The sequence below is a fragment of the Ostrea edulis genome, chromosome 4 (assembly GCF_947568905.1).
Source record: "Ostrea edulis chromosome 4, xbOstEdul1.1, whole genome shotgun sequence".
NCBI lineage: Eukaryota > Metazoa > Mollusca > Bivalvia > Ostreida > Ostreidae > Ostrea > Ostrea edulis.
In genome coordinates, this window is record NC_079167.1 from 84,993,010 (window position 1) to 85,020,766 (window position 27,757).

Here is a 27,757-nt window from a genome sequence, read left to right on the forward strand (position 1 = left end):
TTTCATTATAGGCCTACCGGTAGAAGGCCAATCTCTAAAAGAAGGGGGGGGGGAGGGGGGGGGGGGCTTTGGACTCAGTAAGCATGGTTAGCGACTATGGGAGCAAGCCTCTGTGCTTTATCTAATGCAAAAGGCTTTCAAATTCGGGGCTTTTGCTTAAATATGGCATGGAATCAGAGCAGTTTTCCAGTCGAGACTTCTGGAACTTGGTTAGTTAAAATCAGGGTTTGCATCAACATGAAACTCTGAGGTACTATAAGCTGGTTTTAGTAATATTTTATATACGTACATACTTGCTGAATTTAAGTCTGTATTTTATCTATATGTGCTCTTTCTTTTTTAATGTACTTTTTTCATAATGTAAGAACAAAGAACAATGAAACCATCACAGAGAGCTGTCAGCGAACAGAAAATCAAACACCGTAACACAGAGAGTTTATTAAGCAAGTCTAGAATTATTTACAAACTTCAATTTTTTTATTTTTTTTTTTTTTTATTTGCTCCAGAAATCAAAATTTGAAAATTTCCAATTTTATAACACATACTTTTTCTCTTTTTTTTTTTCCATTCACGACCTTTCTTCGACAAGTTGTTTGGTCTGAACGTGAAACAATATCGATATAGCAACACATTAAAAAAGATCTGTATTGCGATTTCATGTGGTCGTATGATAGCAAACCAATGTACACCGTGGACCATCGTGACCATGGTGAAAAGATTCAGTAACGCAGGGTTTCTAGATTTTTGAAGCGATCGGTCGATTTATTTTTCTCAAAAACAACATAAATGAGAGTTTTCTTTGTCTAACATATATCGCACGGAACGCACAGAAGTATTAAGAAACATAATATGCCCCATACTTTGAATGAAAGTAGTTACTTTTCTCAAACACTCGTGTTTAATATCGAGTACCTACGAAAATTCGTACGGATGTTTGCTTCATGAGCTGAATTCAAGGTTTGAAACAATTTGAGAAAGAACCATGATAATCTGTCACAAGAATATAAAAAGACATTCAATTTCTTACTAAATTGGGATTCATAATTATGCGCTACGAAAAGAAAAATAGATTAATTCCTTAAATCAGAATATAATATGTGACAGAAAAACTTAAAAATTGTGAATTTACTGAATGATATTAATCAATATGACAATTTTTGATATCTTTTCACCTTAGTAACGCTACAACTTCCATCTTTTCACCTTGCGTTATTTTCATTTTCAAGCATTTCGTCAAAATAAAGACTATTATGAATCCCAATTTAGTAAGAAATTGAATGTCTTTTTATATTCTTGTGACAGATTATCATGGTTCTTCCTCAAATTGTTTCAAATCTAGAATTCAGCTCATGAAGCAAACATCCGTGCGAATTTTCGTAGGTACTCGATATTAAACACGAGTGTTTGAGAAAAGTAACTACTTTCATTCAAAGTATGGAGCATATTATGTTTCTTAATACTTCTGTGCGTTCCGTGCGATATATGTTAGACAAAGAAAACTCTCATTTATGTTGTTTTTGAGAAAAATAAATCGACCGATCGCTTCAAAAATCTAGAAACCCTGCGTTACTGAATCTTTTCACCATGGTCACGATGGTCCGACGTGAACGTATATAGTGAAAGGCGAAGATAACGAACAATGATCAATCTCATAACCCCTATATGCAATACAAAATAGAGAGGTGGGCAAACACGGACCCCTGGATATACCAGAGGTGGGATCAGGTGCCCAGGAGGGGTAAGCATCCCATGTCGACCAGTCACACCAGCCGTGAGCCCTATATCTTGATCAGGGAAACAGAGTTATCCGTAGTCGAAATCAGTGTGCCAAGAACGGCCTAACAATCGGTATGAAACACGTCCAGACAGCATTTGACCCAATGATAGGTTGTATTGGCAAATTAGATCCTTATAACGACCATGTAATTTGCGAAATGCTGACTTTAAACGAGACTGTTGAAACCTTTGCACCATCAACTTGTTTGTCTCGATTTAAAAACTGACCATACGCAGAACAAGCTCTTGCATATCGAATCAGTTGAGAGATATAAACATCATATGCAGGTGATAATGGGATATTATTACATAAATATGGAAAGTTGACGATGGAAAAGCTGAAATCATCCCGTTTGTCAAAAAGTTGAGTTGTTAGTTTGCCGTTAATATGTACTTTCAATAAAATATCCAAGTATGAAGCAGAAGTGGACGACTCTGTGGTGTCTTGTATTTCCAGCTCACAGGGATATAGAACCGACACATGAATGAATATTATGATTAATAGATAATACGTCATCGATATATCTAAATGTCGAATTGAAGGCCACAGCAAGAAATTCTAACCTAGAAGTTTTTAAACAAATTCTGTTTCATATGAATATGAAATAGGTCAGCTAACAAAAAGGAGCACAATTCGTGCCCATGGGAATTCCAACAGACTGTTGGAAACCTGATCACCAAATACTGCGAAGATATTGTCATTGAGGAACTTCAGCATATTTTTCATTTCAACTTCAGAGTACTTGTGCATGGAATCAGAGAGGTGTTTAACAAAGTATTTTTTGGATGACTTATCACTAAATATGGACATTTCCATTTTTGTTGGAAGAAGCAACTGTCTATGATGTAAAAAAGTATTGTCTTTACTTCATCTTGGGGAATGGTAAAGTGTTGGGAAGTCATATGTTTTTTATGTTGATTTGAGAAAAGTTTTGCGATTTTGTTAATAAAAATTCTTTAAATTTTTTTTAGAATCTACATTTGATTTACACCACTTCTAGCATATGTAGTTGCAGAGTAAGTTTGATTTCTCCTTTACAGCTGTTAATATTTTTGTGAGGAGCAAAGATAGGGGCTTGGTAGAACACTTACTGGATCCAGATCCAGCAATGTATCTTTTGTTTGTAAGATTTCTTATGAAGTTTAGGAATCTAGTATAGGTACGGTAACTCATATTCATCCGACCCATTGACTGAGATATTGAATGTGTCTAAAACTGAAGTATGGTTTTGAAGAATCTCATCTTTTAAAAGGGCAGTTGGAGTATAAGTACAATTACCAAAAGTGGAATTAATGCCAAGTTCGTTTAAAATACAGTTGTAATAATGAGCCTTACAAAGACAATGTCGTTACGAGCTTTGTAAGCTGGAACCAAAACATATTCCTCAAGTATCCTTATATAATTCTTTTATCACTTCTGGTTTACTAAACACAGAAAGATAGATGGTACATACTTTTCTTATAAACTATCACAATGAATGTCAATAATCCAATCAAATTGTGTGTTATAATTATGCTGTTTTGTTGGGACCACTTGCTCCATTAAACAACAAAATGTTCTGTTTTTACTGCAATGGTAGGGTATTTTAAATGTTATGATCAGATTAAAGGGACTGATTCACGATTTTCCTCCAAATTTTGTAGTTCACTTTAAATAATCAAAATCTACAGTCTAACATGTTGTAGAAAGTTTCACAAAAAATTGAGGTTATTCATCATGACGGAAGCTCATTATAGAGTGTTTATTATTTGTTTTGAAAACGAAGATTGAGGTGTGTTATTGTTTATGAGTTTTCAAAATAAATGAATATTGATTCAAGTTTATTATATATATCACATCTCGATTATGCTTTAGATAAAATGTGTCATTTAAAAGTTAAAATTTGTGATTGTACAAAATGAAGATGCTTTGAATTACAAACTTAACATTTCACTGGATTGTTTGTTTACATAAAAAGACTTGAGTCTTTGTTTATATAACACAGAATCAAAGCTAAAATATTGCTCTTATCCTTACATTTTTGGTTGTCAACATTAAATGAGTTATATTTTTAATTTTTAACATCACAAATGAAAAATATTTCTTTCGAAAAACGTGAACCAGTCCCTTTAATATCAAATCAATAAAATCTACATGACCATTTCCACAAATAACAACTCAGTTATTGTACTACATGAACTACATTCAAGATAAGCCTTTTATTACAACATACATGTACAACATCATATAAACACAGTAAAACAGTCATATCAAAAGTCTCTAACCATAGAGTCTCCATAAAACACAAAACAGTTAACGAATATCACATTGTTTTCTCTGTCAATTAATAGTCTCGTTTATGTTGCTGCTAATTGTGGGATTATTCATCCATGTAGCTGACGTCGGTATCCATATCTACACAGTTATAGGCAGCGTAGTGCAGCTTCTCCTCACAAACCTGAGCACTGAAATAGAAACATCGAAACTGCAATCTGTGTTACAAACCACAACATATGTCTACACAAAAGCCTATGTAACAAACTAATAATAATGATGAGAAAACAATGATGAAGGAAGACATTATCTAGTGTAGTTAAGTAGATATAATGAGATAATGAGAAAACAATGGTGAAGGAAGACATTTATCTAGTGTAGTTAAGTAGATATAATGAGATAATGAGAAAACAATGGTGAAGGAAGACATTATCTAGTGTAGTTAAGTAGATATAATGAGAAAACAATGGTGAAGGAAGACATTATCTAGTGTAGTTAAGTAGATATAATGAGATAATGAGAAAACAATGGTGAAGGAAGACATTTATCTAGTGTAGTTAAGTAGATATAATGAGATAATGAGAAAACAATGGTGAAGGAAGACATTTATCTAGTGTAGTTAAGTAGATATAATGAGATAATGAGAAAACAATGGTGAAAGAAGACATTATCTAGTGTAGTTAAGTAGATATAATGAGAAAACAATGGTGAAGGAAGACATTATCTAGTGTAGTTAAGTAGATATAATGAGATAATGAGAAAACAATGGTGAAGGAAGACATTTATCTAGTGTAGTTAAGTAGATATAATGAGATAATGAGAAAACAATGGTGAAGGAAGACATTATCTAGTGTAGTTAAGTAGATATAATGAGAAAACAATGGTGAAGGAAGACATTATCTAGTGTAGTTAAGTAGATATAATGAGATAATGAGAAAACAATGGTGAAGGAAGACATTTATCTAGTGTAGTTAAGTAGATATAATGAGATAATGAGAAAACAATGGTGAAGGAAGACATTTATCTAGTGTAGTTAAGTAGATATAATGAGATAATGAGAAAACAATGGTGAAAGAAGACATTATCTAGTGTAGTTAAGTAGATATAATGAGAAAACAATGGTGAAGGAAGACATTATCTAGTGTAGTTAAGTAGATATAATGAGATAATGAGAAAACAATGGTGAAGGAAGACATTTATCTAGTGTAGTTAAGTAGATATAATGAGATAATGAGAAAACAATGGTGAAGGAAGACATTTATCTAGTGTAGTTAAGTAGATATAATGAGATAATGAGAAAACAATGGTGAAAGAAGACATTATCTAGTGTAGTTAAGTAGATATAATGAGAAAACAATGGTGAAGGAAGACATTATCTAGTGTAGTTAAGTAGATATAATGATATAATGAGAAAACAATGGTAAAGGAAGACATTATCTAGTGTAGTTAAGTAGATATAATGAGAAAACAATGGTGAAGGAAGACATTATCTAGTGTAGTTAAGTAGATATAATGAGATAATGAGAAAACAATGGTGAAGGAAGACATTATCTAGTGTAGTTAAGTAGATATATAATGATATAATGAGAAAACAATGGTGAAGGAAGACATTTATCTAGTGTAGTTAAGTAGATATAATGATATAATGAGAAAACAATGGTAAAGGAAGACATTATCTAGTGTAGTTAAGTAGATATATAATGATATAATGAGAAAACAATGGTGAAGGAAGACATTATCTAGTGTAGTTAAGTAGATATAATGAGATAATGAGAAAACAATGGTGAAGGAAGACATTATCTAGTGTAGTTAAGTAGATATAATGATATAATGAGAAAACAATGGTAAAGGAAGACATTATCTAGTGTAGTTAAGTAGATATAATGAGAAAACAATGGTAAAGGAAGACATTATCTAGTGTAGTTAAGTAGATATATAATGATATAATGAGAAAACAATGGTGAAGGAAGACATTATCTAGTGTAGTTAAGTATATATAATGAGATAATGAGAAAACAATGGTGAAGGAAGACATTATCTAGTGTACTTAAGTAGATATAATGAGATAATGAGAAAACAATGGTGAAGGAAGACATTATCTAGTGTAGTTAAGTAGATATAATGATATAATGAGAAAACAATGGTAAAGGAAGACATTATCTAGTGTAGTTAAGTAGATATAATGAGAAAACAATGGTGAAGGAAGACATTATCTAGTGTAGTTAAGTAGATATAATGAGATAATGAGAAAACAATGGTGAAGGAAGACATTATCTAGTGTAGTTAAGTAGAAATAATGAGATAATGAGAAAACAATGGTGAAGGAAGACATTATCTAGTGTAGTTAAGTAGATATAATGAGAAAACAATGGTGAAGGAAGACATTATCTAGTGTAGTTAAGTAGATATATAATGATATAATGAGAAAACAATGGTGAAGGAAGGCATTATCTAGTGTAGTTAAGTAAATATAATGATATAATGAGAAAACAATGGTGAAGGAAGACATTATCTAGTGTAGTTAAGTAGATATAATGAGAAAACAATGGTGAAGGAAGACATTATCTAGTGTAGTTAAGTAGATATATAATGAGAAAACAATGGTGAAGGAAGGCATTATCTAGTGTAGTTAAGTAAATATAATGATATAATGAGAAAACAATGGTGAAGGAAGACATTATCTAGTGTAGTTAAGTAGATATAATGATATAATGAGAAAACAATGGTGAAGGAAGACATTATCTAATGTATTTAAGTAGATATAATGAGAAAACAATGGTGAAGGAAGACATTACCTAGTGTAATTAGGTAGATATAACATATTGGCACAGGTTGACGACTCTGGAAGGCAGTCAATGGCGTCACTGACAAAGGAAATGGTATATCAAATCACAAAATTCAATGTCAAGTACACAAACATTTCTTTGTAAAATAAAAGTCAGGTATCTGTAATGGTATACCTTACTTACTAATACCTAGTTGATATCAATAAGAAAAACACCTTACTTATTATAGTACCTAGTTGATATAAATAAGAAAAACACCTTAATACTTATTATAGTACCTAGTTGATATCAATAAGAAAAACACCTTACTTATTATAGTACCTAGTTGATATCAATAAGAAAAACACCTTAATACTTATTATAGTACCTAGTTGATATCAATAAGAAAAACACCTTACTTATTATAGTACCTAGTTGATATCAATAAGAAAAACACCTTACTTATTATAGTACCTAGTTGATATCAATAAGAAAAATACCTTAATACTTATTATAATACCTAGTTTGTATCAATAATGAAAACATCTTTTATGCAACAAGAGACATTATTTCTAACCAATATAAAAGACTGTAAACTCTGGACATTTTACTCACAAACTTAACATATAACTGCTTCACACTTTTATTCAATTTGTGAGTAAAATGTCCAGAATTTACACATCGATAAATTCTTCAAAAAGAATGTTTAATCCTATAATATTTAACTTACTACACACGAGTTGCCTCCTCTAAGAGATCGTTACCTTTTGCCTGAGGCTATATACACAGGGGCTGGTAATCTACGACGACCAGTGATAAAACGTAAAAATCTACTGCGATCTTCGTTAGTGAAATTAGCAAGTGATGACCACATATATTTCACTCTGGTGTCTTTCTCATCAAGGTCATCATAATGAACTGAAAGTACAAAAAAGGTCATCATAATGAACTGAAAGTACAACAAAGGTCATCATAATGAAGTGAAAGTACAACAAAGGTCATCATAATGAACTGAAAGTACAACAAAGGTCATCATAATGAACTAGAAAGTAAGACAAAGGTCATGACTATGAACTGAAAGTAAATGAAGGTCATTATAATGAACTGAACATAGGAAACAGCTGTCATCATGAACTGAAAATAAGAAACGTACGTGTCATCATGATGAACTGAAAGTAGAAAACATGTCATCATTAATGGCAATAGAAGACTGACTTACTGGACCGTCTAAGGGCCTCGATCGAGATCTCTGGGTCCCCACTGACACGATGCTCCACCTCCTGCCATGTCAATAAATCCAGCACCGCCTGGGGCACCACCTTTAGTAATCCCCTCCTTAGAGCTTCAATCTAGTAAAACAGATAAATATGAAAATCACTGACATGTCAGAAAGTAACCAGCAATATATTTACCAATGATTTAGCAACATTTCTCATAATCTGACATTAGAAATGAAGCAGTCTACTGTCTTCTGTCGTTTTTTTTTTTTATTATTATTTCACTGACAAAGTGCTACTTTTCAAACAAGAATATTTTCCACCATGCATACCTTTAAAGGATATATAAGTAGATACAACATAAATCTTCTTCATAAGTTGTATATTTACACAAAAGAAAATCATACAAAGATGTGTACTATTTATGATGTAATATCTTAGAACTACCAACAATTTTCTATAGAAAAAACATACATAAGATGGATGTACAACCCTCAAAATAAAGTTTATTTAAAAAAAAATTAAAAGTAATTTTTGGGGCCCAAATGTCTTTATTTTAATCCTAAATACCAAGAACAAGTTCAAGCATGGTTTGTAATTGCTTGTATCTTTAACATCTTACCTGAAAATTAAACTCATTCATTCTGATTCTTACCTGAGAATTAAACTCATTCATTCTGATTCTTACCTGAGAATTAAACTCATTCATTCTGATTCTCACCTGAGAATTAAACTCATTCATTCTGAATCTTACCTGAGAATTAAATTCATTCATTCTGATTCTTACCTGAGAATTAAACTTATTCATTCTGATTCTCACCTGAGAATTAAATTCATTCATTCTGATTCTTACCTGCGAATTAAATTCATTCATTCTGAATCTTACCTGAGAATTAAATTCATTCATTCTGATTCTTACCTGAGAATTAAACTCATTCATTCTGATTCTTACCTGAGAATTAAACTCATTCATTCTGATTCTCACCTGAGAATTAAACTCATTCATTCTGATTCTTACCTGAGAATTAAATTCATTCATCCCAATTCTTACCTGAGAATTAAACTCATTCATTCTGATTTTCACCTGTGAATTAAACTCATTCATTCTGATTTCCTTCACTGTTGTACAGTAATCCTCCCGATCCTCAAACTTTAGTTCAGCGGGATTCCCGTCTCCATCCATTTTGATAGTGACTGACGTACCATCAGCCCGCGTCATGCTCCACATCCGACCCAGGGCACCAAAATCTTTCTCTTTCATCTGTAGTAAACTGTCAATGAGGAAAACCTGCGGGAATGAAAGCAACAAGCTTATGGAGTGATATTTCTGTGAGACAAGAAGAGGACATCTATAAGCTTATGTAGTGATATTTCTGTGAGACAAGGAGAAGATGTCTATAAGCTTATGTAGTGATATTTCTGTGAGACAAGGAGAAGATGTCTATAAGCTTATGTAGTGATATTTCTGTGAGACAAGAAGAGGACATCTATAAGCTTATGTAGTGATATTTCTGTGAGACAAGGAGGGGACATCTATAAGTTTATGTAGTGATATTTCTGTGAGACAAGGAGAAGATGTCTATAAGCTTATGTAGTGATATTTCTGTGAGACAAGGAGAGGACATCTATAAGCTTATGTAGTGATATTTCTGTGAGACAAGGAGGGGATATCTATAAGTTTATGTAGTGATATTTCTGTGAGACAAGGAGAGGATATCTATAAGCTTATGTAGTGATATTTCTGTGAGACAAGGAGAGGACATCTATAAGCTTATGTAGTGATATTTCTGTGAGACAAGGAGGGGACATCTATAAGCTTATGTAGTGATATTTCTGTGAGACAAGGAGGGGACATCTATAAGCTTATATAGTGATATTTCTGCGAGACAAGGAGGGGACATCTATAAGCTTATGTAGTGATATTTCTGTGAGACAAGGAGGGGACATCTATAAGCTTATGTAGTGATATTTCTGTGAGACAAGGAGGGGACATCTATAAGTTTATGTAGTGATATCTCTGTGAGACAAGGAGAGGATATCTATAAGCTTATGTAGTGATATTTCTGTGAGACAAGGAGAGGATATCTATAAGCTTATGTAGTGATATCTCTGTGAGACAAGGAGAGGATATCTATAAGCTTATGTAGTGATATCTCTGTGAGACAAGGAGAATAGATATATAAGCTTATGTAGTGATATCTCTGTGAGACAAGGATAGGATATCTATAAGCTTCTAGTCAGCTGGTCATTCCTTTTCTGTATTGAATAAGATATTCATAAACTAAACTAATCAATGTTACACAACATTTACCATTGTAAATTAGAGTAGGGTAGTTCTGTACAGGTACTGACTCCATTAAACTATAGCATGTGTACATAAAACTATAGATATCTTACAGTATTATTCTGTTAGGGCTATTATCAAAAGTGATACACATTACGCTTTTATTATATGAAATATGCACACTGTCAGCATGTAAAACTATTCATTATTGAAATAAGGCAGTCAGCCTATCAAATTCTTCATTATCTACTAAATATGTAAGCTGTCGTCCTATCAAATTCTTCATTATTCACTAAATATGTAAGCTGTTGGCATATCGAATTCATCATTAGGCCATCATTAAAATTTTGTTTGTTTGATGTACTCCGACCCACATTTTTCAAGTCGGGTAGGTAGGTCGGTATTTTTTTATATTTTTTTTGGAAAATCAGATTTACAAATTTTCTGATGTTTTCATTAAACACATAATGCTGCCAGACAGAATAGAGTTTAGAACATTCATTTTGTACACATTGTATATAATACACGTAAATCTTCCAATGTCTCCTGAAATTTACTCAGGACGTTTTTCATTCGTCACGGATGAGGACCTCTACAGTTGTTAATAAATAAATTAACACCCCTTTTTATTACAACCGGTCGATTCTGACATTCATAATAGCAATCACTTAAACACTTTAATGTGATCCATGAATATCCAAGTGAATTGCATGATGACAGCAATTTACAATAAGTTTTAATATTGCCCCATATAATTTTAATGCCGACTTCCCCGCATCGTTTAAATTGTGACGATCATGTTCCATTCATGTGTCTCAATTTAAGAGCAAAGTAAAAGTGCTGTTCACCTATTAAATCATTACATTCAAATAATCCCATATCAAAATAATATGCATGCCTTTTCAGAAATATAGACTATCAACTTAAACGCCCACTCGTGTCCGCCATAATTTTGGTGCGCTATCCCACGTGATTTTTTATTTAAATAACATGGCTTTCAAACTTTTGTACACAAATACGATCAGGCCTCGACGAAGGAGTTCGTATCTCCTTGTTCTATCTTGTTGGTAGATAATGTGGTAATTTGGAGCTGTGATGTGATGTGGTATATTTGATTGTTCACATAGAAAAGTATTTGAAAAGTTCCCGGATTAACAAATGGTCATTATCAAAGTGAAAGTAGAACCGAAAGATGTCCTAAGGACATTTTGATAACAAGAATTCCGTAAAACTAGTCCAAATTTTAAAAAAATGGCATCAAGTTTAATACTAATTCGAAGAATGTCTATTTTCCAGGGAGCAAAAAAAAAAAAAAAATTAAAATTTCCAAATGCGGAAAAAATGATCAGGTCAGGGCAAATTTCATGGGTCGGTCAGAGTACATCAAACAGATCAATTTTTATTTTAAGCCTTATCATACTAGATATCCACATTGTCAGCATACTAAACTCTCTGTTATCATAGGCTGTTAGGATATTGAATTCATATTAAATACACAGAATGATAATTTATCTCACTCTTTATTTAGGTATTAAATATGGACTGTCAGTGTATTGAATTCTGCATTATCGTATTAATATTCTGACTGTCTGCAGATAGATTTTCTCATTTTTGTATTAAATATGCATAATATCATAATATTACATGTAAATATGCAGACTGTTGGGCTATCAGATTGATCAATTATATTGTATTACATGTTAGTACACGGGGTGTTGGCGTATTGAGTTTTTCATTATCGTATTGAATACATGAGGTGCTGACGTGTAAATTTTGAACTCTGACCTCCGGTGCGTCCACAGATGCATAGTCCCTGGCCCATGTCGTCTTTTCACCTGACAACTTCTTCCACACAAAAGAAGGCAGTGACAAAATCTAAAAGTTTAAGTCATGTTTACAGAGAATCAACACAATGTCTTGTAAACAGAATGAGTCAAATGATCTTTTAATTAATATGCAATATTATTTAACTATGTTGCAATATATTTTCTTTTCTTTAAAAAAAGAATCAAATTGTTGACCAGGTTTTCCTTTCCCCTCATGCAGGCCCCCATCAGCTGTCCAATCCACTCATACTTCAGAAATTCTTTACACGAAGGATTTGGAATGTACGTGTCTCTGTTTACATTGATATCATCACAAAACTGAAATTCAAGCCATTAAAATCAACCAAAACCACAATGCAGATTTTATCTTTCCAAACTGAGCATCTTTCAGTATAAATTTTCAACTGAATCAACTAAAAAGACCGTATCACATCCCACAAACCTGGTTGGGTGATCTGATGAAGAATGGTAGAGGGATGGGTGCCTCCCCATTTGTGGGGCAAAGCTCCTCGGCGATGTCGGACAAACTGTCCCTGAAGCCCCCTCCCTGGTCTATCACCCCCTCTGACATGAACTTACATTCCCACCACTGGTCATACCTTGAGGACCACCTGACAGAGAAAAATAAAACCCAATGTTGTAATTAGATATTGGCAAAAAATGACTATATACTAGAGAGGTCACTGTTGTACACCAGCTTTCCCTCCCTCTCTCCACATCTTGTTTTACCACACTCCCTCTCTTCACATCTTGTTTTACCACACACCCTCTCTTCACATCTTGTTTTACCACACTCCCTCTCTTCACATCTTGTTTTACCACACACCCTCTCTTCACATCTTGTTTTACCACGTACATTTGTAACCAGGTGCATTCATATGTACACACAAGTACCCCAGCTTTCTCTCCACAACCTGTTTCACTACAAGCACTGTTAACGATGTGTATCTATGCAGGTGACAAGTCTACAGATATCAATCTCCATGACAACATGGCGAGAATACTGTGGAATCATTAGATTTCGTAGGGTCTCAATTTTCGTGGATTTCATGTGTACCCCTGTCTCACGAATTTCAAACCACAAGAAAATACACAATTCATATCATGTTTGAATTTACAGAAATTATGTCCACAAAATTCCATTCGAATGAAACTGTAAAATCTTGAACATGAAAATTGGCCACCATGACTTTAAATGATTCCACAGTACATGGACTTGATACCTTAGTATAGACAGAACTAATGACGTTTAATAATCCATGGGTCGTGAAAATGTCTTTGGTTGAAGAAAAGTTACAATTCAGTTATTGTTCTTCACTTTACTCACTTGTAGGTAAAAATTGAAGGTGAGAAGTTACCTGTAGTTTAAGAGTTTAGAGCTGCGTTCCTTTGGTTTCAGGCCTTCGTAAATCTGGTGAAATATGCTGTGTTTATACTCGGGGTCCAGACTTGGGTCACAACGATGCTCCATTGCTGCACGACGATTTATGAACAGTTTTGGCATTTCTATCGGTCTCCTAGAGAATGACAACAAACTCTGATTTACATAAAAAAGACTGCTTCAAAGAAACAAAACAAATTCTGATTCACAGAAACAAAACAAACTAGAAATTGTTTTTATGGAAAACAAATGTCTCCCCAGCTCCCCAAATTGGAAGTGCACCAAATACATGCAATAATAATTAATAAAATTTATATAGCGCCTTATATAAAACAAAATACTCTAAGGTGCACTTACAGTGGTAGAGGTGAGGAATGCAACAATAAAACACAATTAAATGAAATTAAATGACAAATGAAACCCCCCTTTTTGTACTGCATGGTGTGGAGGAGAAAGCATGGGCAGTAACATGGATATTATGAACTCTGATAAGCCACATAGGAGAAGTGTTCACAGACTACTTTACACCCTCCACCCCTCTTAGATCCACTATAACTTTTAGGAAAATAATTGGATCCTCCTGTTCCAACAATATGCACTTCTACAAATGGCAATGACACAAAGTTTCAAATCTACCAGATAAGCCATATACATGTAGGAGAAGTGTTCACAAGCTATTTTACATCCTCCACCCCTCTTAGATCCACTATAACTTTTAGGAAAACTAGAAAACTGACATGGTCAGCAAGGACCCTGCTGAGGGTTATTAGAGGAAAGTGACATCTGTATTTGATATAGCAATGTTTGGGGCTGGTATATAAGTTAGAATTAATGCTATTCAAAGATGCATTGGAATGAAAATTTGTGAAAAAGGAATCATGAAGCATAAAGCATATTTGAGAGACTGATGCAAATGTAAATTACTTGTTTGGCACACATTCATCCACTCAAACACAACAGAGTGCAACTAAATCCCATTGTAAGGGGATTCAAAATGAATAACTGGTACAAAATGTGGTACATATCATTCGAAAAGGATTATGAATTTGACATATTGATGTCTAGTTAAAGGAAATTCTGACATCGGGGGTCTAAGCATTTTCAAACACATTTGATAGAAGTGTTCTACACTTTTAAAAATAGAAATCTATAGAATATGTCTTTACATAATTGGGTGAGACAGTTTCCCTTATTCCTGGCAGAAACATACCATGTATGTGCTAAAATATTTCATTAGCAAATATCAAAATACTCATGTAGAAAATGTGGACTTTACCGTCAACAACCAGTGAAACACGCCATATCAAGATTTTCACTGACGAAAGTTCAGTAACAGTAATGAATAAGGTACATTCATTTTGTACCTATTTTGTGAACAGTTCTCCAAGGCGTAATGTGCAATTAGTACATAATTCAATGAAGCAGTTACGTTTGAACATACCTCCACTTTGCAACTGGATATCGGATATTTAATTTCATATCGAGAGTAGTTGACTGAGAATGACACACATTTAGTTCAATATACAAGTAACACCAAGTATTTTTTATATCACATTAAAAAAAATATAGATACACATACACAATGTTGTAGAGTTATTTCTTTGTAAATTTTCTATATTAATACAATATATCATAATTCAAATTGAATTATCTCCCTTAGACAGTGGTAAAAAAATAGTCATAATAGCAAAGATGATAACATACATACAGACAGACACAGTGCCCTCCCCCCGCCCCCAAATCTATAGGTGTTGTCCTCTTATTGTACATTATTTCTGGACAAAATTTGAAAACTGTACAATGAAAACTGTTTGAGTTATTGTGTCACAAAGAAAGTGTTCATAATAACAAAGATCATGCCATACAGACAGACAGACAAAGTGACATGACCCCAAAATCTATAGGCTTCTTCCTCTTATTGTAAAGTATTTCTGTACAAAATTTGAAAACTGTACAATGAAAACTGTTTGAGTTATCATATCACAAAGAAAGTGTTGACGGACAGACGGACGGACAATGTGATTACTATAGGGCTTCCGCATTTCATGCGGGGCCCTAATAATTGGATCCTCCTGTCCCAACAATATGCACAACTACAATTGGCAATGAAGCATTGTACAAAGTTTCAAGTCTATCCAATAAGTCATATAGGAGGATAAGCATTCACAAGATTTTGTAACAGATAGACGGACAGAAAGTACAAAAACCAAATGTCTCCCCTTGGAGACATAATTTCGATTCAAAGAAAGAAAATCAAATTCTGATTCACAGAAACAAAACAGATTCTGATTCACAATAAACACAATACATACTGATTTATATAAATACATCACATTCTAATTCACACATTTCATTTTGATTCACACAGACACAACATAATCTGATTCACATGTCATAATCTGATTCACATGTCATAATCTGATTCACATGTCATAATCTGATTCACGTGTCATAATCTGATTCACATGTCATAATCTGATTCACATGTCACATTCCGATTCACATAACAGATTCCACCTCATATGACATTCTAATACTTCACATCCACACAACACATTCTGACTCCACTACACAAAATTTTTACTAACAGTACATCGGTGAGAGATATTGGAATAAAACTTACTCCAAACAGGACTCCTTGAGGAACATTTCAATCAAGGTTAATCTTTTTTTGGACAGTGGCAACAACTGTCTGACATGCTACAAAAAAATCAGATCACAGTCTCAGTAATATCTAACCACTATAATGTGAATATGGGTGTTAGAGGAGAGAAACAGTACATACCTCCATAGAACTGTTTGACCCCACAATGTACTAACAGTACTTACCTCCATAGAACTGTATGACTCCACAGTGTACTAACAGTATTTACCTCCATAGAACTGTATGACCCCACAATGTACTAACAGTACTTACCTCCATAGAACTGTATGACCCTACAGTGTACTAACAGTACTTACCTCTATAGAACTGTATGACCCCACAGTGTACTAACAGTACTTACCTCCATAGAACTGTATGACCCCACAATGTACTAACAGTACTTACCTCCATAGAACTGTATGACCCCACAATGTACTAACAGTATTTATCTCCATAGAACTGTATGACCCCACAGTGTACTCACAATGCTTACCTCCATAGAACTGTATGACCCCACAATGTACTAACAGTATTTACCTCCATAGAACTGTATGACCCCACAGTGTACTAACAGTACTTACCTCCATAGAACTGTATGACCCCACAGTGTACTAACAGTACTTACCTCCATAGAACTGTATGACCCCACAGTGTACTCACAATGCTTACCTCCATAGAACTGTATGACCCCACAATGTACTAACAGTATTTACCTCCATAGAACTGTATGACCCCACAATGTACTAACAGTATTTACCTCCATAGAACTGTATGACCCCACAATGTACTAACAGTACTTACCTCCATAGAACTGTATGACCCCAGTGTACTCACAATGCTTACCTCCATAGAACTGTATGACCCCACAGTGTACTCCCAAGCAGGGACGAGGAACTGGAGAACACTGTCTAAGATCACCACAAATCTGAACAAAGAACACGTCATCATATTCAGTCACATCAATCAAACGCATTCTCTAATTCAGGTTATAAAATTTCTTTCTACGTATGTACGTTAAGACTAACTAAAAATGATTCTATACGCAAATAAGATTATTGAAATGCATAATATCCATTTAAAACTTTCCATGTACATATTCTGAGCATGTTCATGTAAGTATTGGTTATGTGTCACATGTGCTGCATAGGTTTCACTGCGACATCACATTATTATGTTATGTATTGCTTACTACGTAGGATAATAAACAATATCAACAAAATGGTTTCGATGCAAGGGCAAATGTTATATATTGTTTAACGTCTCTCTCAAGAATGTTTCACTCATATGGAGACGTCACCATTGCTGGTGAAGGGCTGCAAAATTTACGCCTATGCTAGGAGCTTAAGGCCTTTGAGCAGGGAGGGATCTTTATCATGCCACACCTGCTGTGACATGGGGCCTCGGGTTTTTGCAGTCTTATCTGAAGGACCGCCCCATTTAGTCGCCCCTTACGACAAGCAAGGGTTACTGAGGACCTATTCTAACCTGGATCCCCACAGGAATCATATATTATATAAGTTGAGACAGTATTACTATGAAAATAAGCAGAATTCTCTACACAATATCGCTATTACTGGTCAAATGCTATCAGTTCATCGCGTAGATAATTCAAATGATACTTGTAAATATTTTAAGTGTAATAATTGACAAAATGCACGGACCGCTATCATTTACTTAAATAACAATTGAACAAGGCCATGGACAGATTTTACCCAGCAACTCTACAGAGTCTTCTACATCTGTTACATACTTAGATGTTTGATTGCACATAGATGTTAATGGCAAACTAACAACTTAACTTTATGACAAACAGCTTGATTTCAGCTTCTTCATAATCGACTTCCCATATTTATGCAGCAACATTCCATTATCACCTCCATTTGGTGTTTATATCTCTCAACTGATTCAATACACAAGACCTTGTTCTGCGTATGATCGGTTTTTTAAATTGAGACAAGCTACTGACAAACAAGTTGATGATACAGTCTCATTTAGAGTCAGCATTTTACAAATTCTATGGTCTTTATAACAATCTAGTTTGTCAATAGAACCTGTCATTGGGTCAAATGCTGTCTGACCTGTTTCATGCTAATTGTTAGGCCGTTTTTACACATTGATTTTGACTACAGATTACTCTGTTTACCTGATCAAGATTTAGGGCTCACAGTGGGTGTGACTGGTCGACAGGGGTTGCTTACTCCTCCTAGACACCTGATCTCACCTCTGGTATTCCCAGGGGTCCATGTGTGTTTTACTCTTAATTTTGTATTCAATAAGATTGATCACTGTTTGTTATCTTCACCTTTTCATCTGACCTGAACTTGCATGTGTATGAAAAAGTTTGGATACAGACATACTTCTGTACAATACAAGATTACACTCAGCGTTAATATTGCAGAGTAGAAATACGCCATTTCTGTCACAGACTAGCCCTCTGTAAAGTTTTGTTACCTCTGTAGTAGCTGGGATCGCCTGTACAGCTGGTCTGGAGAATACGACTCCAATTTAGGATACCTGGTCAAGTTCTCTCCCTTGAAGAAATCTCGATCAAACCCCAGATATCGTCCCTCTGAAGATTGGATCTTCAGCCCCCTAACACGAGTGTCAATTCCGCCACCTAGAAAAAAATACCAGCCTTTATGAGATTTACATTTCTTTCTATGAATCACTTTTGCACATCTGTACAAGTTTTTCACTGAAATAATATTAGGAATAACTTTAATTTTGTGTACATAGCAAAAACTGGTTAAGAGGTCACAGCAACAAAATTCAATTTACTACCATAATTATGCATTGACCAATGAAAAACAAAATATTTCTGCATCTCAAAAAGTATTCTATGGCTGTCTGTGTAGGAAATCAATAAGTATTCTATGGCTGTCTGTGTAGGAAATCAAAAAGCATTTTATGGCTGTATAGGAAATCAATAAGTATTGTATGGCTGTCTGTGTAGGACCTTTGCACTCCTTGATGTTGATGGTGATGATGGGGTAATGTTCCGACAAGTTCTCTAGCATCGTAATATCCTCGACTTCTGAGATCTCCCTGGAATAAAATAAATCTTTCACACAGAATTCAGATTAGGGAGAACCATTACAGTCAAACAAGAAAAAATTCAATCTCAGAAATTCTTCTACAGGTACGTCTGGTGAATTTTTTATTACTTCATATCCTTACTAAGCTGGTTCACTTCACACCTGTTCATTGATACACACCTGTTCATTAATATACACCTGTTCATTTGATACACACCTGTTCATTGATTGATACACACCTGTTCATTGATTGATACACACCTGTTCATTGATTGATACACACCTGTTCATTGATTGATACACACTTGTTCATTGATTGATACACACCTGTTCATTGATTGATACACACCTGTTCATTGATACACACCTGTTCATTGATTGATACACACCTGTTCATTGATTGATACACACCTGTTCATTGATACACACCTGTTCACTGATACACACCTGTTCACTGATACACACCTGTTCATTGATTGATACACACCTGTTCATTGATTGATACACACCTGTTCATTAATATACACCTGTTCATTGATTGATACACACCTGTTCATTGATTGATACACACTTGTCCATTGATTGATACACACTTGTTCATTGATTGATACACACCTGTTCATTGATTGATACACACCTGTTCATTGATTGATACACACCTGTTCATTGATTGATACACACCTGTTCATTGATACACACCTGTTCACTGATACACACCTGTTCACTGATACACACCTGTTCATTGATTGATATACACCTGTTCATTGATTGATACACACCTGTTCACTGAATGATACACACCTGTTCATTTGATACACACCTGTTCATTTGATACACACCTGTTCATTGATGCACACCTGTTCATTGATTGATACACACATGCTCATTGATGCACACCTGTTCATTGATACACATCTATTCATTGATTGATACACACCTGTTCATTGACGCACACCTGTTCATTGATTGATACACACCTGTTCATTGATTGATACATACTTGTTCATTGATTGATACACACTTGTTCATTGATTGATACACACCTGTTCATTGATTGATACACACCTGTTCATTGATACACACCTGTTCATTGATTGATACACACCTGTTCATTGATTGATACACACCTGTTCATTGATACACACCTGTTCACTGATACACACCTGTTCACTGATACACACCTGTTCATTGATTGATACACACCTGTTCATTGATTGATACACACCTGTTCATTGATACACATCTGTTCACTGATACACACCTGTTCACTGATACACACCTGTTCATTGATTGATACACACCTGTTCATTGATTGATACACACTTGTTCATTGATACACACCTGTTCATTGATTGATACACACCTGTTCATTTGATACACACCTGTTCATTAATTCACACCTGTTCATTGATTGATACACACATGCTCATTGATGCACACCTGTTCATTGATACACACCTATTCATTGATTGATACACACCTGTTCATTGATGCACACCTGTTCATTGATTGATACACACCTGTTCATTGATTGATACACACCTGTTCATTGATTGATACACACCTGTTCATTGATTGATACACACCTGCTCATTGATTGATACACACCTGTTCATTGATACACACCTGTTCATTTGATACACACCTGTTCATTGATTGATACACACCTGTTCATTGATTGATACACATCTGTTCATTTGATACACACCTGTTCATTGATACACATCTGTTCATTTGATACACACCTGTTCACTGAATGATACACACCTGTTCATTGATGCACACCCTGTTCATTGATTTATACACATCTGTTCATTTAATTGATACAGACCTGTTCATTTGATATACAACTGTGCATTGATTGATACACACCTGTTCATTGATACACACCTGTTCATTGATTGATACACACCTGTTCATTGATTGATACACACATGCTCATTGATTGATACACACCTGTTCATTGATACACACCTGTTCATTGATTGATACACACCTGTTCATTGATACACACCTGTTCATTGATTGATACACACCTGTTCACTGATACACACCTGTTCACTGATACACACCTGTTCATTTAATTGATACAGACCTGTTCATTTAATTGATACACACCTGTTCATAGATTGATACACACCTTTTCATTTAATTGATACACCTGTGCATTGATACATACCTGTCTATATCTACTGTATTGAGTACTTTTAGGTTATCCTGCTCCCCACCCTGAACAATAATTTTAGATGGTACATAGTTATCATCACTCCCATCTATTGTCAACTGCAACTTCCTACAAATGAAAATGGATGTATTGAGCAGTGTTAACAGTATGTACAACTGTGTCTGTATTGAGCAGTGTTAACAGTATGTACAACTGTCTGTATTGAGCAGTGTTAAAAGTATGTACAACTGTGTCTGTATTGAGAAGTGTTAACAGTATGTACAACTGTGTCTGTATTAAGCAGTGTTAACAGTATGTACAACTGTGTCTGTATTGAGCAGTGTTAACAGTATGTACAACTGTCTGTATTGAGCAGTGTTAACAGTATGTACAACTGTGTCTGTATTCAGCAGTGTTAACAGTATGTACAACTGTGTCTGTATTGAGCAGTGTTAACAGTATGTACAACTGTGTCTGTATTCAGCAGTGTTAACAGTATGTACAACTGTGTCTGTATTCAGCAGTGTTAACAGTATGTACAACTGTGTCTGTACTGAGCAGTGTTAACAGTATGTACAACTGTGTCTGTACTGAGCAGTGTTAACAGTGTGTACAACTGTGTCTGTATTAAGAAGTGTTAACAGTATGTACAACTGTGTCTGTATTGAGCAGTGTTAACAGTATGTACAACTGTGTCTGTATTCAGCAGTGTTAACAGTATGTACAACTGTGTCTGTATTGAGCAGTGTTAACAGTATGTACAACTGTGTCTGTATTAAGAAGTGTTAACAGTATGTACAACTGTGTCTGTATTAAGCAGTGTTAACAGTATGTACAACTGTGTCTGTATTGAGCAGTGTTAACAGTATGTACAACTGTGTCTGTATTGAGCAGTGTTAACAGTATGTACAACTGTGTCTGTATTCAGCAGTGTTAAAAGTATGTACAACTGTGTCTGTATTGAGCAGTGTTAACAGTACGTACAACTGTGTCTGTATTGAGCAATGTTAACAGTACGTACAACTGTGTCTGTATTAAACAGTGTTAACAGTATGTACAACTGTGTCTGTATTGAGCAATGTTAACAGTATGTACAACTGTGTCTGTATTGAGAAGTGTTAACAGTGTGTACAACTGTGTCTGTATTGAGCAGTGTTAACAGTATGTACAACTGTGTCTGTATTGAGCAGTGTTAACAGTATGTACAACTGTGTCTGTATTGAGCAGTGTTAACAGTGTGTACAACTGTGTCTGTATTGAGCAGTGTTTACAGTGTGTACAGCTGTATTAAACAGTATATTAACAGTACACAGAGATTAAGAAATGTGTATTGCTGAGTATTTAAACAAGCACCTTTTCTCAAACAATACATAATGGCAACAATTCAAGTTCCAAATCTGATACATATTGTTTACACTTACAGTATAATTGTCTGTAATCTATGAATTGACCACTTACAGTACAACTGTCCCTTTCTTCATTTTGAGCCGGATCCAGTGGTTGCCTTGACTACCATCACTTTCCCAGTACGTGTCCAGAAGTCCGTCAGTCAGACATGATGGTCCAGTGTCATCATCCTGCAGATTTAATATCAACAACATTTGTATGTGTCGCGTGGAGTACAGTACAAGATTTTTGATAACTTACATATATACAAATTTTAAGACTTCCATAATCCTACAAAAATCCAGATTTAATAAAAAAAAAAAAAAACAAAGAGAGAGAAAAACATGTTTATTGCTTTAAATTAGATGGATTTCTAACCAAACCATCATCTTTATTCTGTATTTTATTAATGATATTATATTCTGTATATACAAACATTTCATTTATTAATCTTTATTCTATAATCTTGCATTCTGTATATATACAAACATTTCAATATATAATCTTTATTTTTATACTTACACCAAAAGTAGAGACATGGACTGATTCCACAAAGTTTTTTATGCTCCCCAGGTGGTCATTTTCTGGTGGTATGTGTTGAGACATGAGGTGGACCAGAGCTTCATCATGGTCCAGTGACCAGCTGGGAGGGATTTCTCTAAGCAGAACCACACTCTCCTCCTCCGGCTGTGTTATTTTGTGTCGGCCTGGCACAAGTTGTACAGAGAAGTGTTGCTCTATTACATCCTCCCAGCTGTTTAAAAAGTGGGTAAAGGATGACAATTACATAGGGTCTTATTTTACCATGCAAGTTTAATTTTTTTTTTTTTTAGATTAATAGATAAATTAAAATTGAAAATCAGATAAAATATTAGAATGATGAATTGTGATTATGACATATTTGTACATTATGATGTCACAATATGGACTTTATGACAAATAATCATTCAAAACAAACAAACATTTCAGACATTTTCCAAAATTGTGTGCAGATTACAACCTACAATTTAATTTTAATATATCTCATTTATTATATAGAACTATCATTGATACTTAATCAAAACACATCAATTAGTTCTCCGATCAAGGGTTGTGCTTAAATCCAAATTCTTTGTAATATGTGTGAAAATGTGGCATATTCTCAAAAAAGTCAAGAACTTTGAAATTTGTATGCTCTTTTCTTCCATTAATGAACTTAACTGATACTTTATAGGTAATAAAATCATAAATTTTCCACTTTCTATCTATGCTTAAAACTAGGCACAAGCAGGGATGTGTTCAATAAGAAAACCAGACGGGTCATTTTCTGCCTGAAGTGAATGCCGAGTGCCCTGTGTCAATCACTTTGTGGAGTTTGCCTATCTGAGGAGGATAATTCAGGGAACAGACCTGTTGATGATGGTCTTCTTGAGGTCCTTCTCTACTGGTACAATGGCAGGGGAATCATCTGCCACTGACTTGTTGCTGTATTGTAGGGTCCATACATCTTTATCAAACACCTTATACCCTTCCAGTGCACTCAGTTTGTACTGAAATGTAACAATCACCGACTCAGAGAGCACAATTCAGTTCCATGCCTTAACTAATGTAAAAAAAAACCCAAACATTTTGTGGTGGAATTTGAACATTCTCTAAATATCAGAAATCCACTATGAAGTTTGGCATTACATGTACATATAGCAGATATTAAACAGGTTGGGAACACTTCCCCTATAGCGAGATCTTCTCACCATTAAAACGCAATTATCTCTCTTTTGCGAGAAAGTAAACATGACCATAAACAGGTGTTTTGATTGAAAATAATGGCAAATTCCATGCAATGCCGAATAAGTGCGACACACTCTCAACATGACGCGAATTGTCTCTATAGAATTGAAAACAGAGTCAAGAAATTTAATTTCATATCAACATTGTTGCGTAAGAGGGAAGGAGGCTGAAATCTAATGCACACTGTGAGTGTTTTTGCTTTGATTTATTATATTTGCAGAAGAATTAAACACTTTAGCACTTTTTCTACTATTCACGTGGAGATGGCCGGTTTTCTCAGTTGTACAGGATATATTTACTCTCGCTAGAGAGGGATGATCGTGTTTTCGCGAGAATATCTTGCTATAGGGAAAATGTTCCCAACTTGTTAAACAGGTTGGGAACACTTCCCCTATAGCAAGATATTCTCGCTAAAACGTGATTATCCCTCTTTAGCGAGATATAAACATTACCATAAACAGGTGTTTTGGCGTCTTTATTGAAAATAATGCCAAATCCCGTGCAACGCTGAATAAGTGTGACACACACTCAACATGATGCATAAGAATTCCTAGAGAGATATCTCTCAAAGTATAAGAGATATCTCTTTAATCGTTGAAAAAGAGATATCTCTCAAAGGGAAAGAGATATCTCTTTCCAATATTTTTATTAGTTTGAATACTTCAGTACTTCTCCCTAAAACGGAAGCCCGTCAAAGCAAATTTTACCATGATGGCTGTGGTGTTGCTAAAACTCGGAACGGAAAATAGAACGGAGAACGGAACGAAAAACGGAAAATATATCATGCAATAATGTCACGAGGAGGTCAACATTTTGCAAAATCAAAGGCTTATTTTGAACAAGGAATGCAGAAATTACAGAGAGAACAGGAAGTCATCCTCAGAATCCACTATTTCATATTGATACCTCATACTAATGCATTATTATGTATTTTACACGGTGTGTTTTGTGGATGAATGTACCAACAGGCGCTTGCTTAATATTTTGCATAGTAAGTTTTAATCAAAATATTAAGCAAGCGCCTACCCCCCCCCCCCCACCCCCCCACCCAGATTTTGACAGTATATTGTTTCACAAATGAAGAAAAAATTAATAAGGTAACATACTGAAAAAGACTTGAATTATAATTTATATTAAAGAGATATCTCTTTTTGAAAATTTAAAGAGATATCTCTAATTTAAAGAGATATCTCTTTTTACATCGATAGAGAGATATCTCTTTACGCTAGAGAGATATCTCTTTCTCTCTGAGAGATATCTCTCTAGCTATCTCTTTAGATTAAAGAGATATCTCTTTTTGAAAATTTAAGGAGATATTTCTCTAACTTAAAGAGATATCTCTTTTTACATCGATAGAGAGATATCTCTTTACGCTAGAGAGATATCTCTTTCTCTCTGAGAGATATCTCTCTAGCTTTGAGAGATATCTCTCAATGAGAAAGAGATATCTCCCAAGCATAAAGAGATATCTCATTTGCTTAAAGAGATATCTCTTTAATCAAAAGAGATATCTCTTTTGTTTAAAGAGATATCTCTTTAAACAAAAGAGATATCTCCCTAGCATAAAAATATATCTCTCTAACTTACAGAGATATCTCTTTAACCAATAAAGATATCTCTCTTATTTGAAGAGATATCTTATTTTATGAATAAATAGTAAAAGGGCTTGCCATAGAAGTATCGGACATTTTAGCACTTTTTCTTCTTTTTACGTGAAACATGAAGAGATGTGCGCCACGGGTGTTTTTCTCGATTGTACGGGATATATTTACTCTCGCTAGAGAGGGATAATCGCGTTTTAGCGAGAATATCTCGCTATAGGGGAAGTGTTCCCAACCTGTTATAAGATTATATCATATGAGCATGAAAGCTGGGTTTGTTTGCAAATTTGTCAACAATTCACTATTTGTTGTTCTTAATCAAGTTTTCTGACCTTTCTGAGCTTCAGCCATTTCCCCTGCGTGTCGCAGAACTCCTCCCCCGTGGCCACCAGACGGGACTCTGAGGTCAACTGAAGCTCCCGGGGCTGGAAACCCGCCATTTTCTTTGTTTTCCTGGGTTCTGGGTACAGCTTGATCGTCATTTTACACTGACTCCTGTACTCTACTTCTGAAGCCACATAGCAGAACGACACTGGTAGCGCCTTCTTCTCGTGAATACACTTAATACATTCCAGAAGACATCGGATCCGCGCCAGACGTCGCCTCGGAGGACCAAGACCGTTGTGGGACTCTGTCAAGTTTTTAGTTTGGGACATAATGCTTCAACTAACTTGAATATAAATGTCATAAGAACATTGTTCATACATAAATAAATTTGTTTCCGCTTTTCCCTGTTTCAGTGTTTGATTCACTTCTTATGTTTATCTGATTCCCCGAATTATCTCTAAATGCGGAAACTACAAAAACATTGGAATATCGAACCCGAGCTATATAAATTCATTGCCACTCTAAAGGATCTTCAGGGAGGCTGAGGGAGCAAACACAGACTAGATTATCCAAAAAAAAAAAAAAAAAAAAAAGAAACAATGGTTGAAACATGCTAACTACACGAGAAATTGGTTCTTTACAAATAACATAGATCAAATCAATAACGATCACAAAGATTGGCCGTACCTGTGTATAGTTATCATGATCCGCCGTGTCAGTGTGTGATAGTAGTTGTCATGATCCGCCGTGTCAGTGTGTAGTTATCATGATCCTCCTGCTGTCATGATCCGGTATGTCTGTTTCTGTATTTATCATGATCCGCCTGATGTATCAATGTGTAGTTATCATGATCCGCCTGATGTATCAATGTGTAGTTATCATGATCCGCTGTGTCAATGTGTAGTTATCATGATCCGCCTGATGTATCAATGTGTAGTTATCATGATCCACCTGATGTATCAATATATAGTTATCATGATCCACCTGATGTATCAATGTGTAGTTATCATGATCCGCCGTGTCAATGTGTAATTATCATGATCCGCCGTGTCAATGTGTATTTATCATGATCCACCTGATGTATCAATATATAGTTATCATGATCCACCTGATGTATCAATATATAGTTATCATGATCCGCCTGATGTATCAATATATAGTTATCATGATCCGCCTGATGTATCAATGTGTAGTTATCATGATCCGCCTGATGTATCAATGTGTAGTTATCATGATCCACCTGATGTATCAATATATAGTTATCATGATCCACCTGATGTATCAATATATAGTTATCATGATCCGCCTGATGTATCAATGTGTAGTTATC

General features: G+C 34.7%; 1 protein-coding gene across 2 annotated transcripts; it reads right to left on the minus strand.

Moving 5' to 3' along the window:
• Window positions 1–3,941: 3,941 nt before the first annotated feature.
• Window positions 3,942–27,011, minus strand: LOC125670695 (E3 ubiquitin-protein ligase HECTD3-like). 2 transcript variants are annotated; one of them, XM_056164041.1, is made up of 18 exons: window positions 26,433–26,991; window positions 24,122–24,261; window positions 23,255–23,486; window positions 22,805–22,923; window positions 21,362–21,475; window positions 19,104–19,192; window positions 18,599–18,764; window positions 16,991–17,072; window positions 16,127–16,203; window positions 13,481–13,639; window positions 12,565–12,733; window positions 12,318–12,440; window positions 12,082–12,171; window positions 9,097–9,300; window positions 8,015–8,144; window positions 7,560–7,713; window positions 6,826–6,894; window positions 3,942–4,221 (listed from the first exon to the last, which is right to left on the minus strand). In XM_056164041.1, exons 1-18 carry the CDS (start codon window positions 26,754–26,756, stop codon window positions 4,137–4,139), a joined length of 2,526 nt encoding a protein of 841 aa, XP_056020016.1. In that variant the 5' UTR covers window positions 26,757–26,991; the 3' UTR covers window positions 3,942–4,136. The 2 variants fall into 2 exon arrangements, with proteins under 2 accessions (XP_056020016.1, XP_056020015.1); XM_056164040.1 differs by lacking the exons at window positions 3,942–4,221; window positions 6,826–6,894; window positions 7,560–7,713; window positions 8,015–8,144 and having other exon boundaries at window positions 8,151–9,300; window positions 26,433–27,011.
• Window positions 27,012–27,757: the final 746 nt, after the last annotated feature.

Bases quoted from the DNA above. Each gene is read 5' to 3' on its own strand.
- LOC125670695 (XM_056164040.1), bottom strand. From the start codon at position 26,756: ATGTCCCAAACTAAAAACTTGACAGAGTCCCACAACGGTCTTGGTCCT. The intron at 23,487-24,121 runs GTCTGTTCCCTG...CTTTTTAAACAG, and splicing joins AAGAAGACCATCATCAACAG to CTGGGAGGATGTAATAGAGC. The intron at 22,924-23,254 runs GTAAGTATAAAA...TTAAATCTGCAG, and splicing joins TCCATGTCTCTACTTTTGGT to GATGATGACACTGGACCATC.